Below are 17,419 nucleotides of genomic sequence, written 5' to 3' on the forward strand. Positions count from 1 at the left end.
GGGTTCACGAGGAGGGTGGCACCACAGCCCGCACTGCAGGGGACCAGTCTTGAATGGCTGGCCTTCACTGACGTGCCCTCTCACTCCCACGAGGCAAGGCGGTGAGCACAGCAGCCAGGGACGCGGGAACTCACGTCCAGCCTGGCCCCTCCTGCCAACGCCTCCCACCCAGGGCAGCTGCTGGGCTGCGCCAGGCCCCAGGGGACTCGGTGGGTGGGCACAGTTGCTGAGCAACTGCCATGGAAGACACAGGAGAGGCCTTCGCATCCTGGGCCCAAATAGGCAGGAGAACAAGGGACTCTCACACGGGAGGGAACACGGCCTCCGCTGGCCCCTAGCAGCCCGACAGCCCTCCTTCCCAAGAGCTTGCCTCGTCACCACAGGCAGAGCCAGACAGGGTCGAGTCACTCATTTTTACTAGCTCACATTTTCGGCAGACAAATCAAGGTGCAAACAGGGTTTATTTCACATTAATATATTAACTGAATTTTTTTGTCAAATAAATAGGGAATTCTCTTTAAATAACCATCTCCTCTCTTCACAGCCAATCCAGGAGCAAATGGGAGCAAATTTTAGTGCATCCAGGGGGCATATCACCAACCAGGCAAGAAGCTTAAAGGGAAGAGGGCAGGCTAAGGGGCCGGCGAGAGGTCATGGTCAGCACCCACGCCAGGCCCCAGGGGTCAGGCCCCTGGCTGGACCGCTCGCCAGCCCCAGGTGCCCAGGCCAGGCCCCAGGGGCCGGCGAGAGGTCATGGTCAGCGCCCAGGCCAGGCCCCAGGGGTCTGTTCCTGGCCCTCCCGGCAGCCCCCAAGTGGACATGCATTCTCCAGCTCCAATCCAAGAAGCCCCTTCTAGAGGGAAAAGAGAGAAGTCAAAGGGAAACAAGTGCCAGAAAAACTAGCAGGGAAGCAGAGGGGCTCCCTCGCCAGATGCAGCAGCCTGGCCCTGATGCCACCCACCCCCTGCTGGCTCGTGGGAAAGCTCCAAAAGTCAAAAGCAGTGGCAACAGGATGACCAAGGACAGGGAAGGGAAGGCGAGCACGACGGGGGCTGAGGCTGGCTGGGAATGGAATGTAGGCTGACAGTCCGGCAGACAGGTGGCCTTCCACAGCCAGGCACAGACCAGAGTGGATGGAATGTGAGCAGGGCCTGGCAGGGGTCCCTGGGGAGGGCAAAGCTTGAGAGGATAAAGTGGCTACAAAACGAGAGAGCTGGACTGCGGCGGAGGAGGCGGCCAGAGAGTCCCTCCGTGGGTAGAAGCTATGAGAGCAGGACAGGAACGAGGGGGATGCCCCCCGGGGATGGTGAAAGGGAAGTGCTGTGGGCTCTGGGCTCACATGGGAAGCTGGGAGGCACCGCTCCCGAGTCAAGGGGCCCTCCCCGCACCCCTCAAGGCTAGTTCCTGGCAACTGCTTTATAATCATCCAAGTCAAGAGGTCCTCCCCCACCCCAAGCTAGTTCCTGGTGACTGCTTTATAATCAGACCTGGAGAAAGGATGAGGCCCGCCCCCACCCCCAGACTCAGCCCCAAGGGGAGGGGAGGGGAGGAAAGAACAAAGAGGCGGGAGGAGGGGGGTGTGAGCGGTCTACTGGGTCTTCTTATCTTCTGGGGGGTAGTAAGGAGGTGGCGGAGGCTGATTCTGAGGAAGAAAGGAAAGATCATGTTAGAAGGGTCAGAAAGACGAGGTCTCTCCTGCCCCTAAATCCCAGCAAACTGGAGCTGCGTGGGTCCCGTCGGCCCCGCTCACCAGCCCCGCTCACCGTGGGCATGTAGACATTGTGTGGGTTGCCTGGGTTGTAATAGGCGCTGGCAGCTGCTTCCGCGGCCTTGGCTTCAGCTGTTGAGAACACACAAACTGGGGAAGAGCCCCGGGGACCAGCCCTCCCCGCCTCCTCCGGCTGCCCCCATGGCCCCGGCCCCCTGGTGCTCAGGACCCAGTTCCATCAATAAAACAGTGGTGAACCTTTCCTGAGCACTTACTGCATGCCACACTGTCCCATCTGGTCCCTCTACATCTCCTGCCCCACCTGACCTTCACCACAAACCCCCCAGGTGGTGCCGTTGGCACGTTTTGTGGATGAGGAGACTGCGGTGCAGAGGGGGACCTTCCTGGGCCCAGGGCACACGGCCAGCTAAAGGACAGCGTGGGGGCTGGAATCTACCCCTTCGCCACCAGGCCACCGCGCTGCCGGTCCCCTGGGATCGTCCCTAGGCCAGCGGTCATGCATTATTTGGGGCTTCCGTGCAACCACAGGGAGCAGCCAGGGCCCTCACCTGCAGGAGTGGAGGGGACATCGGGGCCGCTGACTGGAGGCTCCATGGGCCCGGGGTAGGGCGGCGGCGGGGGCTGCACGTACCCCATGGCCCCGTCCATCATGGGAGGTCCCGGATAGAACTCTGCTCGGCAAGAGGGTGACGGGGACCCAGTGAGCAGCCCAGCCCCGGCTCCCGTAGCTGGCACCCTCCCAGGCCCCTCCAGCTGCTCTGTCAGTCCTGAAGCAGGCCAAAGAACAAGTCTCCCCTCTACAACCCCCTGGCCTGGGTGAGGGTGGTCAGTGCGGGGGGAGGTGGGGGGGGGGTGAGGCGTGGGCAGCAAAGGACACACTCACCAGCTGGGGGCAGTGGACAGGGGTAGCCAGGAGGGCAGGGGTACATTCCATTGGCGACTGGTGGGGGGAAGACATAGGCCCCGCTGGGCATGTAAGAGTAACCATAGGCTCCGTTGGGGGCTTCACCTCGGGAGGCTACAGCACAAGGGGAGAGAGAAATGAGTGTCGCCGGCCTCAGGTACTGGGGAGAGGGCGGCCCGACCGCCTGCCGAGGGGAGCTGCAGGGTCCCAGGAATGCACACAGCAGACACGCCTCACCCCTCCCCACTGGAGTCCGCCTCGGTCAGGGATGAGGCGAGGGGTCTGGATGGGGAGAGAGGTCAGAGCTGGGGTGGAGGAGGTCCAGGACAGGGGTGGAGGGATGGATGGAGGGAAGGAGGAGGCTAGAGGTGGGGTAGAGAATGGAGCTGGGTGAGGCTGGGGACGAGGTGAGGAGGTCTGCTGAACACAGCCCTTGGGGACTTAAAATGGTTGCCTGAGGGTAGCTTAATGGTTGGGTTTTTGTTTGTTTCTATGAGGCCACAGTAAAATGTCCTTGAGTCCAAACAGCTTTGTTAAAATGTCCTATACCTGCTCCAGGCAGGGGAAACCCAGCCTTTGAGGTACAGGAGGGTGATGTTTATTACAGGCTTCCTTCCCAACTCCCAGCCCTGGGCAGCCTGGGGCCCAGAAACTCATCTCCTGACTGCTTAAAAAACAAAACAAAAAGTAAACAAACCCAAATGAGCAAATAGCACACACATGCAATGCGTCCTTGGCCCCTGATTTTTAGAGCCTTGATACCTTGAGATGCCACCTGTAGCATCCGCTGTCCAAATTCGATGGCGCCCCCCGCCATAAAGGTCAACTTGTACGATGCAGAGCCTTCCCAGCCACCTGAGAAGGGAACAGTGCATCAACAGCTCCGGAAAAGAACTTAAGTTACGTCCGAAGAGATGGCTGTTCGTCCTCTCCAGGCCCCATCCAATGGCCAGGAGGCCTGCGGGGAAAGGGCTGCTCTGGCTTACCACCCACATCGCATGCCAGCACTGCAGACCGGCCACCTCCTGCCCGCTGACTGCGCAGCCCTGTAAGCACATCTGCACTCAGGCCTCCCACCCCCAGTGAGGCAGCTTCTCAGCAACAGGCACGCTCAGCAACAACTGACATTCAAGTTCAGAGCAGACCTCTCATGCCGAGGGGTCCTGAGGACGAACCCCAGGCCCCTCCAGCCTGGCTTCTGTCCAGAGGGAAACTGTGAGCTCGACAGCCAGGCTCGGGCCAGGCTGAACGTGAGCGGGAAGGCGAGTTCGACACAGGGGTCTCTGGGGTCTGCAAAGAGCCTTCCACCAAGCAGGGCCTCTCCGGGCGTTACAGAGGGGCAGCGGGCTCTGCCTGGCTCTAGGGGAAAGACCGTTCCCAAGAACCTGAGACAGCTCCCTCCCATACCTAACATCTGAGCACTCCCCAGGTCACAATAAGCATTCTCACTTGGTTTACAGTCATTTTGCTGACTTCCCTCTCTGAAAAGGTGATCTGAGCTGTCACCTTTAATGTCCGCACTTTCCAGCTCTTGGCACCTTCACCCCTGCTGAACACTGGCAGCCCAAGTGTTGGTCTTGGAAGCTAATCCAGAGCCAGGAAGAAGACAAGGCTAGGGGGATAGGGTCCAAAGAGGACATCTCCAGGGCCGTAGTCAGAGATGCCCCAGAGCACCTCTCTGGAAGCCCCGTCAGTGTCCCCAAGCCCCCGTGTCACCCACCTCCTGCTTCAGCCTTCACTGTCCCCTTGATGTAGTTTGCTCCGAACACAGGCTGCTTGACCTCACAGCCCGTCATCAGATAAAACGGCATCATGAAGGACTGCACAGCATCCGTCCGCTCGGACAGAAAGATGACCTGCAGGGACAGAGGACAAGGGCCACCACCCCCTATGTGTGGGAGGCCATCACCTCCCAGGGCTGCGGCGGGTGGCCTGAGCCAGCACCCGCCAGCCCCGGAGAGCGCTTTTTAGAGTAAAAGGCCTCAGATGCAGCCGGGCTGGAGAGGCCAGACGTGTGAATTCACAAGAAAAATGTGTGGCTCAGACGGCACGTGTGAGCAGGACAGACTGCTCTGCCACTGAGACGTGGTGGTGAGGAGACTGCGGCTGTGGAGCCTAAGTGAAGGGCCTGCAAGGCCAGGGCAGAGAGGCAGGGCCGAGGCAGGGCAGGGCTCCTGAAGGGAGAGTTCAGCCTGAGCTTCACAGAACTGAGAAGAGGGAACGGCAGCGGGTGGCAGATCCCGGGAGAAGGGACGATCCTAACCTTTCTGCAGACTCTGCCCAAACAGCCAGAGTCTCCCACCCTGCACGGGGAGAACATTCTGCTTTACCCCCGTGACTTCCATCTGTGACTGAAGATGCCAGCTTGAACCCCCAGAGATAGGGTTTTGAGACCCCCACCCCACCCCAGTCTCCGCTAAGGCCTGTGCTCCTCTTCCTCTAACCATCCTTAAGTCTAACTCTGAGATAGCTACACGCAGCTATCCTCTTCCAAGAATATCCATCTGTGTTTCTCTGGAAGTCTCTCAGAGTCTGCCTGGGGAACTCTCAGGCAAGGCCCATTCTGCAGTCTGGCATTTCTCGTTTTGCAGGGTTTGGCCGGTCTCTCTGCCTACTCCCGAGGCTGTGGCCATGCTACTGTATCCTGTTGACCACATTTATCACGCTGGATGTGCACAAAGGCCTCACGGGCTACTCCTACAGAAATCAAAGTAATAACAGTCTCTCCCCTCCAGGCCCAGGTCATCCCAGCAGCTGCAGCCACCTACAGAGAGAGTTTGCAGCAGCACCTCTGGAACTTACACGGATTCACTGTCTAGCCATCAGTTCTGCTGTGCGAAGAGGCTGGTGCTCCTAGAACCAGGAGCATGTGACAGAAACATGCTAACATTCACCAGGGTTCAGCGGCCACTAGACTCACAAGGCTGAGGCTGACCCAAGACTCCCATCAGCCTCCAGGAGCCATGAGTCTCCAAACCAACTGACTCGCCAAACCAACCGTGTCACTGTACAACGTACCCGGTACGGGGTAAGGTAGACGGTGCCTTTCTTGGTCCCTTTGAAGGCCTCTGGCACATTCCTCATGTCACTGAACGTAAGTTCTACATGGTCATAGGACATCAGGATGCTGTGATGAGAAAAGAGGAAATGCCCTGATGAGACAGCTGGAGTCACAATCTGTCACCCCCAGGGACTGGACCCTCCTGGGTAGCAGTTGCTTATTAGTAGTTGCCAGCACGTCATCTGCTTCAGCACTGCTGTGAGAAAACTACTAACACAGCCATGGAAGAGATGAGCAACCTCGGGTTCCATAGAATTTCCCCTAAACCCCACACACACAGCCCATAAGTGACCAGTGCAGGAACTTCCCTGGCAGTCCAGTGGTTAGGACTCCATGCTCTCACTGCTGAGGGCCAGGGTTCAATCGCTGGTCAGGGAACAAAAATCCCACAAGCCAAGAGGCACAGCCAAAAAAAAAAAAAAAAAAAAAAAGTGACCAGTGCTGTAGAAGAGCCACAGGGCTCTGGAGACACCATAATCCCTCAAATCAGGTTAGATTATCTGGGTTAACTTTTCTATTCTCTTCTAGGTCCTTATGACAGGTGTTCTGTTTTTGTTGGTTTATTTTTTTAAGCCTGATATACAAACATTTTAAGACATGACTCTACACGTAACCAAAGGGCTCACGTCAGGGTTCCTTTAAACCTGGGGTTCTGAAGCTGGGTCTGCAGGGGCATCAGTCCACTAGCCCTTGAGATGATCATGTACGTGCTTTTTCCTGGGAGAGACCATAGTTTTCATCACTCTCAAAGGGATTCATGATTTGAAGAGTAAGGTTCACTATTTTACACATCAAGTTTTAAATGCTGAACGTGGACTTCGATTACTGTTTACACAATTTTTTCAGAAATGAGGCTGAAGCAGTTTCTGAAACAAGGCACATCATTATTTAGCAGCAATGAGTCCTAAACCGGGTAGGAGGCCCAGCAGGATAGATACATTCTTGTCCCAGAAAAGTCTCACTGAGAAAGAAATAGTCCCAGGAGATGTTACCAAATGGCATCAAAAGGGTTTGTCCAGGTCCAGGACTGGCTTGCACACAGAGCAGCTACACACTAAGGGCAACGTGAAGTTTCTCTGATTACAAGACAAAAGGTCCAAGTTCATATAGTTCCATTTGTCTTCTTTCGCCTCCCAGATATCACAACTTCCTTCACTGGGGAGGGGTACGTGGGAAAGAGGACCAGTACCAGAAAATTAAAATACAGCTCAGAGAAAAGAGGTCATTACCAGGAACAGGCTGGGACTGCCAGTCGCTGAGCAGGTAAGATGGAGGAAGAATCAGTATTCTGAGGTCTGGGCTCCCTGGGTGTTCTCCTCTGACTCATCAAGCGTTCCCAGATGACAGCCCTGGGCTGGGTGCTGGGCTTAACCAGCTACCAGGCTTTGACCCCACCAAGTCTCCTGTGGGGACTCAGGTTCCTCCTATGCTCCTTCAAGAGGTGCTTTCAGGTCAGCATAGCTCAACCAGGGCTGGCTGGTCTGATTCTCAGTGCCCAAGGAGCAAGAGAAGAGAAATCATCCAAGGAGCCCAGAGGTGGAGAAGAGACAGAACTGACAGGGGGGTGGGTAGGAAGAACCTTGAAGTTGGGAGACCTCTGCTCTGGGAAGTGACCCAAGCCAACAGGAATTCAAGGGAGAGAGGCAAAGACAGACCTTTACACCTTTACAGGAAACGTGTCAGACATGTGACAAACGTTAGCTATGTAATTTCACCTCTGGGCCTCAGTTTTTCATCTGGAAACTGAGCAGTTCTGGAATATACTGTAAGGCTACATACTGGGAGTTAAGGCTACTGACTTTGGAATCAGGACTCCTTTCCTGTTACAGCTCTGTGATCTCAGGCAAGATACTTACCTCTGTGCCTCAGTTTCCCTACGTGTAAAATGTGGATAGTAATAGTATCTGCTGCACAGAATTTACATATTGAAAAAAGCAAAAGAGGTGTAGTCCCTGACACACAGTAAACGCCCAATAAATGGCAATTATTTTTGTCTAAAGCTCTTCCCAATTCTTAAAGTCACCTACTCTGGGACAGGGGCTCAAGAACTACCCAGAGGCTCCGCCTGTCTCTCCAAACCCCCACCCGTCTCTCCAAACCCCTACCCTATCCAGCCGCCCCACCCCCATCCCACAGCTGATCGCAACATCCCGCCCCTCCCTCACGCCCCACCACCTTCCTTCAGCCCCGCCCCCAGCCGTTACCCCACTCCCCACCCCCCCATCAGTTTCCCCTCTTCACGGATTTATTCCCCACCGCCCACTCACCCACCACCCACTACCCACACCCTCGACGCCCGCCCTTCCGTTCTCCAGGATCCTTCCGTAGTGTTTTCACCTCTCGGTATTGTTGACGATCACTCCGCCGCCCTCCGAGTGATTCTTGTTGAGCGCCATAGTGTCTCGGAAAAGGGTCCCGAGACTCGGGACGCAGTGCGCTTGCGCCCTTCTTCGGCCCACCCCCTAGTGGCGTCGTTCGTATTAGAGTCAGCCAATCAGCTCTTGCGCGGAGGCTGGCCCTACCACCTGATCCCTGGCGTCACGTGCTAATAGTTTACTCCCTCTCCCCCTCCCCCCTAGTTTCGCTCGCATCACAAACAAACTCAAGACTATAGTTCCCAGAAGGCTCCCTGAACCTCGACCTCTCACTACGCTAACGGAAGGCTGCATTCTGGAACTTGTAGTCTCCGATACCATAGGCCCGGATTGACTCCGCTCGTTGCATAACTAATCCCCACCCTCCTCCACCCGGTCCTCCGAGGGACGGGCGTAAATAGTTGGGCGCGTCACAGGGAAATTCGTCGTAAAGGCCCTGGACGCAAAAGTTCATACGCACGGAATGGGGATTATAACCTACACCTGCTGTGGGAGCGCTGAACACTTACTGGGGCATCTTCCTTCAGTCCGCAAGCGTATGGGGAGCACTTCCTATATGACTTTGCTCCCCCGCCACACACTTGGGTAATCACTGAGCCAGAGACATGAGTCCAAGAATCAGTCTCTGTTCTGGGAGAGAAGAGTCAAGAAAAACTGCCATCCCTCCCTTGAAATCAAACCCACACCCTCCGAAGTGGGCGGTGAGAATCTCCGTGCGGGGAGGAGAACCTTGGCCCAGCGCCGGCACCTGACCGTCGCCTCCACCACAGCTGGCCTCGCGGTGGCGCTGCTCGCTCTAGAACGCTCTGGCTCTGCAGTCCCGCCCTCCCAGCATTTAATAGGCTGGAAGGTTTAAATCGGACTCGGAGGAGCTGAATGGAACTGGGCACAATTGTGACACCCGGAGCTTGCAGAATGAGGCTGACTCATTGTGACCCAGCACTTGGGCGGCCCCCACTCGGCCGCTGTAGTTATGTAAACTCCCGCACCTCCGAGGTGGAGCTTTACCCGCAATTGTGGGGGTGAGGGGGACGGGTCTCACTCCCCACGGGACGGCGCAGGTGCATCATTAATCTTAAGGGATCAGAGTTTGATTTTTAAGCAAACAGCTGATTTCCTGACCCGTGGTGGCCAACTTTGGGATCCACCTGCTTGACTTTCCTTTTGAGTGAGATTTCTTAGGTGAAGAATCAAAAACTAGACAATATTATGAAACAGGTAACAGCCTTCTGTGAGGTCTTGCGCAAAACCACCAGGAAGTTGCAGGACAAGTGCAGTGAAGCAGTGCGTCATGGACATGATGAAGTCTGCCCTAAAGGGTTAGGGTAAATTCCACACATACAATCTATGTAGCGGTTGAAAAGAATGAAGTCATATTCTATGTGCTGATGTGGAAAGATTGCTAAGGTTTGTCTGTACAACTGGCGTATAAATATACTTCCGTTTGTATAAAAAATAGGATAGGATCTAGATCTAGATATTTTCTTGAAAGATCCACCAGACACTGTTTTTGGCATTCTCCCTTCGAAGCTCAGCTCTGGGAACTGGGGTTGGCAGGTGACTTACTGTGCATTGTGTGCTCTTTTGTACTGTTTGTTTACTGTGTGCATTTTAAATATTAATAATACATTTCAAAAAGAAAGAGAAAACCCACCCAGTAATGGGTGTGCAAGAATGGCTGCTACAAGGACCATAAGAGGAAAGGTGGGACAACAGCGCAGTCCTGCCCTGACCCCTTTGCGATCCCGGTTGGTGGCAGAGGCAGAGGCGGGTTTTGTGGGGCCTGAAGCCTCTCCAACGTTGGAGGCCCTGTTGTAGAACTAAGATACACGATTATGAACACACAGTGCTGTGGCCACACTGAGGCCTCCTAGCATGAAGGGAAACGTGATGAAGAGGAAGTCTGAGTGGAGCGAGATAGCAGGCTTAACCGATTCTGGCTTAAGTGTCCAAATTTTGCAAATTTTCTAAAACCATGTGATCATGTGAACGCCTTGTGAGGGCTGCTCCCAGGCGGTGGAGAGGGCAGGTGCATTCCAGGACCCACACTGAGGGGCTCAAGGGCAGTTCATTGCTGAACCAAGTCGGTGGCAAAAGGTCCTGTTTGGGCCCAGGTCTCAGAACTCAGATCACTCCTGCCTTTTAGTCCACACGGACTCTGGCTGTTTCCAGAAATGATGGCTTTTTGCTGAGCTGTAATTGCTCCTATTCTGCAGACTGGAGCTCCTCGAGTGCTTCGGGCTCGCCTGGGACATTGTGCCCATCACCACAGAACAGCCAGGCAGGGTCCAGGGTGACCCTGTTCCAGTCACCTCTTAAGCTCCAAGAAGCTTCATTTATTTGCCCCAGTGAGTTGGACAAGTATCATTTGTGCTGAACAAATAATCATTTTCTATGTGTGTCCTGATGTTTAAAAGACTAGGGAGCAGTTTCTCAGATGGTGGCTTTCCTTTTTTTTTTTTAATGTTGACCCACAGTAAGAAGTACATTTTATATCAAGACCCAATAAGGGAATCTCCTGGCAGTCCAGTGGTCAGGACTCTGCGCTTTCACTGCTGAGGGCATGGGTTCAATCCCTAGTTGGGGAACTAAGATCCTGAAAGCCGCACGGTGACTCAAAAAAATAAATAAATAAAGGACCCAATAAGCCCAGAAATAAACCCACAAACCTACAGTCACTTAATCTTTGACAAAGAAGGCAAGAATATACAATGGAAAAAAGACAGTCTCTTCAGCAAGTGGTGTTGGGAAAGCTGTACAGCCATATGTAAATGAAGTTACAACACACCCTCACACCATATACAAAAATAAAATGGCTTAAAGACTTAACTATAAGACATGACACCATAAAACTCCTAGTAGAGAACATATACAAAACATTCTCTGACATAAATCGTACCAATATTTTCTTAGGTCAGTCTCCCAAGGCAATAGAAATAAAAGCAAAAATAAACAAATGGTGGGACCTAGTCAACTTACAATCTTCTGTACAGCAAAGGAAACCATAAACAAAACGAAAAGACAACCTACAGACTCGGAGAAAATATTTGCAAATGATGTGGCCGACAAGGGCTTAATTTTGGAAATATACAAACAGCTCATACCACATCAAAAAATCAAACAACCCAATTGAAAAATGGGCAGAAGACCTAAATAGACATTTCTCCAAAGAAGACACACAGATGGCCAACAGGCACATGAAAAGATGCTCAACATCACTAATTATTAGAGAAGTGCAAATCAAAACTACAATGAGGTACCACCTCACACCAGTCAGAATGGCCATGATTAAAAGGCTACAAATGACAAATGCTGGAAAGGGTGTGGAGAATAGGGAACCCTCCTACACTGTTGGTGGGAATGTAAGTTGGTGCAGCCACTATTGAAATCAGTATGGAGGTTCCTCAAAAAAGTAAAAATAGAGTTACCGTCTGATCCAGCAATCCCACTCCTGGGCATATATCTGGAGAAAACTGTAATTCAAAAGGATGCATGCACCTATATGTTCATAGCAGCACTATTCACAATAGCCAAGACATGGAAACAACCTAAATGTCCATCGACAGCTGAATGGATAAAGAAGATGTGGTATATATATACAATGGAGTACTACACAGCCATAAAAAAGAATGAAATAATGCCATTTGCAGCAACATGGATGGACCTAGAGATTGTCATACCTAAGCGAAGTAAGTCAGAAAGACAAAGACAAATACCATATGATATCACTTATACGTGGAATCTAAAATACAACACAAATGAACTTACCTACAAAACAGAAACAGACTCACAGACAGAGACACGAACAAAGCCTGCAGCAGAGCCAGCAGGAAACCTGACTTCTCCCAGGGTCAGCAGCAGTCATAAGAGGGAACGACACCCCTCTCTCTCAGCAACTGCTGCTTTCTTACCAATGATACCCCTAGATAAGTTTTGCAATTCCCAACTATTGGCGGGGGTGCCCCAATACTAAACCACTCACCTCGTGATGGCCCCCAGTCCCTAGTTAATCCCCAGTGCTTCTAATTCCCACTCAGAAACAGCACCCACTCCAGAACTGGTCCTTGCTTCCCATAGACTCTCCTCAGAATCTTTTAGAAGACAAACCTGAAAAACAGCTTCCCTCTTCCCGCTCATGGATGGCTGGGCATCTTGGGGCAAGCCTGGAGGCTGTGCCCGCTGGTGGCTGGCTGCAGAGGCTTTACCAAAACAACTTTCCTGAAACGATATCTACCCTCCTACATGTTGCTGAAGAACACTTTTAGTTATGAGTCCCTTGAGGGTCAATTCGGAGGTTCCCTCTTAGAAGGGACAATTTATAGAAGGAGTATGGTCAGAGAGCCACTGCTTGGCCAGAGGTCACTGGGTTTCTGATTGAAGACAACCAGGTAGGTGGGAGAGGTAACTAAGTTCCCAGAACAAATCCTTTTTTTTTTTTTAAGATTTATTTATTATTTATTTTATTTTTGGCCGCGTTGGGTCTTAGTTGCGGCACACGGGATCTTCATTGTGGTGCACGGGCTGCTCTCTAGTTGTGGCGTGTGGGTTTTCTCTTCTCTAGTTGTGGCATGCAGGCTCCAAGGGCGCGTGGACTCTGTAGTTTGCTGCACGTGGGCTCTAGTTGAGATGCTCAAGCTCAGTAGTTGTGACATGTGGGCTTAGTTGCCCCACGGCACGTGGGATCTTAGTTCCCTGACCAGGGATCGAGCCCGCGTCCCCTGCATTGCAAGGTGGATTCTTTACCACTGGACCACCAGGGAAGTCCCCCAGAATAAATCTTAATGCCATTAAAGTTTATCTAAAAATTGCTTAATGGGGGGGGGGGAGGGAGATAAATTAGGAGTTTGGTATTAACATATACTATATATACTACTATATATAAAATAGGTAGACAACAAGGACCTACTGTATAGCACAGGGAACTATACTCAATATTTTGTAATAACCTATAATGGAAAAGAATCTGAAAAAGAATATATATATACATATATACATATATATGTATGTATAACTGAATCACTTTGTTGTACACTTGAAACTAACACAACATTATAAATTAACTAGGGACTTCCCTGGTGGCACAGTGGTTAAGAATCCGCCTGCCAATGCAGGGGACACGGGTTCAAGCCCTGCTCTGGGAAGATCCCACATGCCACAGAGCAACTAAGCCCGTGAGCCACAACTACTGAGCCTGTGCTCTAGAGCCCGCGAGCCACAACTACTGAAGCCCGCGTGCCTAGAGCCAGTGCTCCGCAACAAGAGAAGCCACCGCAATGAGAAGCCCGCGCACGGGGACGAAGAGTAGGCCCCGCTCTCCACAACTAGAGAAAGCCCGCATGCCGCAACAAAGACCCAATGCAGCCAAAAATAAATAAAATAAATTTTTAAAAAAATAATAAAGTAAATTAACTATGCCTCAATAAAAGAAATAAAAATTGCTTAAGCATTTTATCATAAATGCTATTTTTTTTCCCCAGAAAGAGACTGTGAATTGTATCACCTAAAAAAAAAAAAAAAGAATTGCCCCAGACCAGGTTTGGGACAATTTTTATTTTGTATTGTGATGTCCTCTGAGATTTTCTATGATATTTTGTCATTTAAAAACTGCTAATTGTTATGCCGTAAATTGATTTTGCAATCCTCAGCTTGAAAACCCCCATTCCAGAAGAAAGGATGGGGGCAGAGGGGGACGGGGAGGAGAGGAGAGGAGGGGAGTCCTGGAGTTCCCACACCCCCGCCAGAGACGGGACCTGCATCCACCCACCTCCTGGAGCTGAAACTGTCCCGTATGTATGGTTCCCAAATCAGTTTACTAAAGGGTTGTGTCAGTGAGATTTAGGTCATTCTCAGCCTCTTGGTGGGGAGGAGAGTTTTTTTAAGATATCACATCTTTGCTTCACTCTTCGCGGGCTAGGAGACTCAAAATACTGAGGGGCATTTTTCTATCCCTCGACCAAGAGGGCAGGCAAGACTTCTTGTTCCCTAACAGGGTTCTGCCCTAACAGGGTTATGGGTCCCCTAACAGTTGTTTTCAGCTCTGGCTGAACACGGAATGTGCCAGATACTTGGAAGGTACAAAGCCCCAGGCTCTTGTCTGCAGCCTATTGCGTGTGTCTGGGGCTGTAGGAGCTGGAGGGCAGAGAGGGCAGAATGGCTGGACCTAGAGAGGGAAGGGGTGTCTTCCAGAGCCCCAGGACCGAAGCAGAGTTTGCGGGATTCTGCAGTGGTAGCCCTTCCACCTGCCACCCGTCCTGCTCCCACAGGGCAATCCCAAGAGGTGGGGTGTGGTCAATGGGAGGCCTGAACTGTGATTTGGGGGTTTGTGTGAAAGGGTCCAGCTATCTGAACAGAGAGAACTTACTATAAAGAATTAACACAAAAAAAAATTAAAAATTAAAAAAAAAAAAGAATTAACACAGGTATAAAGCTAGCCATGTCACTTAGGTCGCTAGGTAACTGAAAAGGTGCAAAAAAATAATTCTAATGTGCCCCAGAGGTGCCTGAACCTAGGGCTGGGGGACCAAAAGGCAAAGTCAGAATAATTAAAACACAGAAGCTTGAAGGAAAAGCCCCTGGGAACTAAAACCCAACTCTCCGAAGGGGGCACATGCTTGCTGGTGCTGGTGCCTCTGAAGGGGGCTCCAGGCAGCTGGTTCTGCAAGGGTCAGAAAAACTACGAAGTGCATTTAGTTGCCGCTAAGGAACTGCAGCTGCCCCAGGGAAGAAGCCTTCCAGTGATGATGGAACTGCCAGCACCTGGGAAGCAGCCGGCCCCTTCTCCTTCAGCCCTGAAAGCCCTCTAGCGCCCCCTGATGGCAGAGCCCGGCAGGGAGAAGCAGGTAGTGGAGAAATGCAGAGTCCCAGCCCCTGTATCAGGGAGCCCAGCTTAGAGGTTGGATTTTACGGGTTGAATTTTGTCCCCCGTCTCAATTCATGTGTCAAAATCCTAACCCCTAGTTCCTCAAATTGTGACCTTATTTGGAAGCAGGGCTGTGGCAGATATAATTAAAGATGAGGTCATTAGTGTGCGCCCTAATCCAATATGATTGGTGTCCTTTTAAAAAGGGGAAATTTGGGGCTTCCCTGGTGGCGCAGTGGTTGAGACTCTGCCTGCCAATGCAGGGGACACGGGTTCGAGCCCTGGTTGGGGAAGATCCCACATGCCGCGGAGCAACCGGGCCTGTGAGCCAAAAATAAATTAATTAACTAAAAAAAAAAAAAAAAAAAAAAAAACGGGAAATTTGGATACAGATACACCCACAGGGAGAACGCCATGTGAAGACAAAGGCAGAGTGCTAGAAGGATTGCCAGCTATTGTCAGCAAATCACCAGAAGCTAGGGGAGAGGCCTGGAACAGATCCTTCCTCGCAGCCTCAGAGGGACCAACCCTGTCAACACCTTGATCTCTGACTCTGGCCTCCCTAGAGCTGGAAGACAATGCAATTCTGTTGTTTAAGCCACCTAGTTTGTGGTACTTTGTTACGAGATCCCTAACAGACTAACACAAAGGGGCTGGAGCAGAAAGGCAACAACTGGTCACAATCTCTAAACCTTGTTTGACCCAAGGGAGAGGAAGGTCACCATACAAGGACCACTTGGGCTCAGACAACGGGCGTCTCAGCAGCTGCCCCAGTGGACAGAAGACCCCAAGCCCCCAAAACATGCCTGAGGTTGAATTCCTTTCCCTCTTGGCAAAGGGCAGCTCATAATCAAATTTTATGATTTAGGAAAAATACCAAAATTGACATTTCATGTACCTGAGTGTCATGGAGCCAATTCATGCTTGATACACCGTATTTTTTTTTTCACTCAGCCAGTCGTCATCTTCCAATAAGCCAGCAGGAGAAAGAAAACTCTTGGTAACCCTCAACTTTCTGCCATTTGCTGTTGGTTGTTTGGGCTTCGAAGACAGAGTGGGAGATGCCACGTGGGGCGCTGGTGATGGGAAAGTGAGCTATTTCAGGGCGTGTCGTTTTGGCCACGGGTATTTCAGTAACACAAGTTCCTTGCTCCTCCATCAGTAAGCCCAGCCAGGGCTTGTCTGGGGCTGTTTCTGGTTGCTACGGAGATGAGCCCCACCCAGTGGCTCCCAGTCCAGACCTCCCTGCTCTGTGGAGTTCAGTATCCCCAGGCACAGCTGCAAGGCCTGTTCTGAGTGATTCCTGCTGTAGGAGTGTTTACACAACGCCCCTGCTGTCCATTTCCCCTCTGTGCCTCCAAAATCCCAGAAAGGCAGAAAGACACAGGCATCACCTTCGAAGTTGTCCCCACCCCAGCACTGAGCAGCCACGCCTGGAGGGACCCTTCTGCAGGAGGGAGCTCAGGGAGGGGCCAGGAGGGGCTCTAGTGGGTCTGGGCCCTTCCCTGCTATTTCTGGGTCCTCCTTCCAACAGTCTGGGGTGGGGGGGAGTGGGGGGGATCATCTCCATCTCCCTGGAAAGATGCAAGATCTCTCTCATCCTCTTTTTTCCCTCCTTAAACCCATTTCTCACTTAAATTACAGAGTGATTTTTTTTTTTTTTTTTGACTGCACTGTATGCGGCATGCGGGATCTTAGTTCCCCAACCAAGGATCGAACCCGCGCCCCCTGCAGTGGACGCGTGGAGCCCTAACCACTGGACCACCAGGGAAGTCCCTATAGAGTGATTTTAAACTTTCAAATCTGATTGTATTGTTTACCCATGTGAAACCCTGCCTTGGCTTCCCATTCCTCCTAAGTCAAGTCCAGAATCCGTACCAGGCTCTGCACTGCCACATCATGTCACTTGCCTTCCTTAAAACACTTTGGTCCCCTGGAGTACTTGGCCCCTTCCGGAGCGCACACCCATCCTCTTTGTCTTGCTAACTCCTTGTCCTCCAGGCCTCAGCTGTCCCTTCAGGGAGGTCCTCCCTGGAAATGAGCCTCCCCCACGCGCCTAATACGGCCCCTTCTCGTGACCGCTGTCTTTTTCCTTCTATCTTTTTTTTTTTTTAATTTCTGTTCCTGGGAAATTTGTGTTTTGTTTTGTAAAATAGCAGAGGCAAAACTTTTCTTCCCCTCAGTAGTAAAATACACTGGATACATCACATAAAATTTACCATTGTAAGTGTACAGTTCGGTGGCATTAAGTACAATCGCATTGTTGTGAGACCATCACCACGATCCATCTCCAGAACTTTTTCATCATCTCAAACTGAAATTCTGACCCCATTAAACACGAGCTCCTCAATCCCCCCTCCCCCAGCCGCTGGGAACCCCCCTCCTACTTTCTGTCTCTGAATTTGTCTATTCTAGGTGCCTCATATAAGTGGAAACATACAAGATTTGTCCTTTTGCATTTGGCTTATTTCACTTAGCATAATGTCTTCAA

The 17,419-nt window shown here is 51.6% G+C and overlaps 1 protein-coding gene across 1 annotated transcript; it reads right to left on the reverse strand.

Annotated features, from left to right (window-relative positions):
* Positions 1-442: 442 nt before the first annotated feature.
* WBP2 (WW domain binding protein 2) lies at positions 443-8,141 on the reverse strand. Its single transcript, XM_059907587.1, has 8 exons — positions 8,032-8,141; positions 5,652-5,760; positions 4,354-4,489; positions 3,396-3,488; positions 2,613-2,747; positions 2,278-2,400; positions 1,764-1,840; positions 443-1,642 (listed from the first exon to the last, which is right to left on the reverse strand). The coding sequence occupies exons 1-8, from the start codon at positions 8,088-8,090 to the stop codon at positions 1,589-1,591; spliced, it is 786 nt and encodes a 261-aa protein (XP_059763570.1). The 5' UTR covers positions 8,091-8,141; the 3' UTR covers positions 443-1,588.
* Positions 8,142-17,419: the final 9,278 nt, after the last annotated feature.

Source organism: Balaenoptera ricei, chromosome 20 (assembly GCF_028023285.1).
Source record: "Balaenoptera ricei isolate mBalRic1 chromosome 20, mBalRic1.hap2, whole genome shotgun sequence".
Lineage (NCBI taxonomy): Eukaryota > Metazoa > Chordata > Mammalia > Artiodactyla > Balaenopteridae > Balaenoptera > Balaenoptera ricei.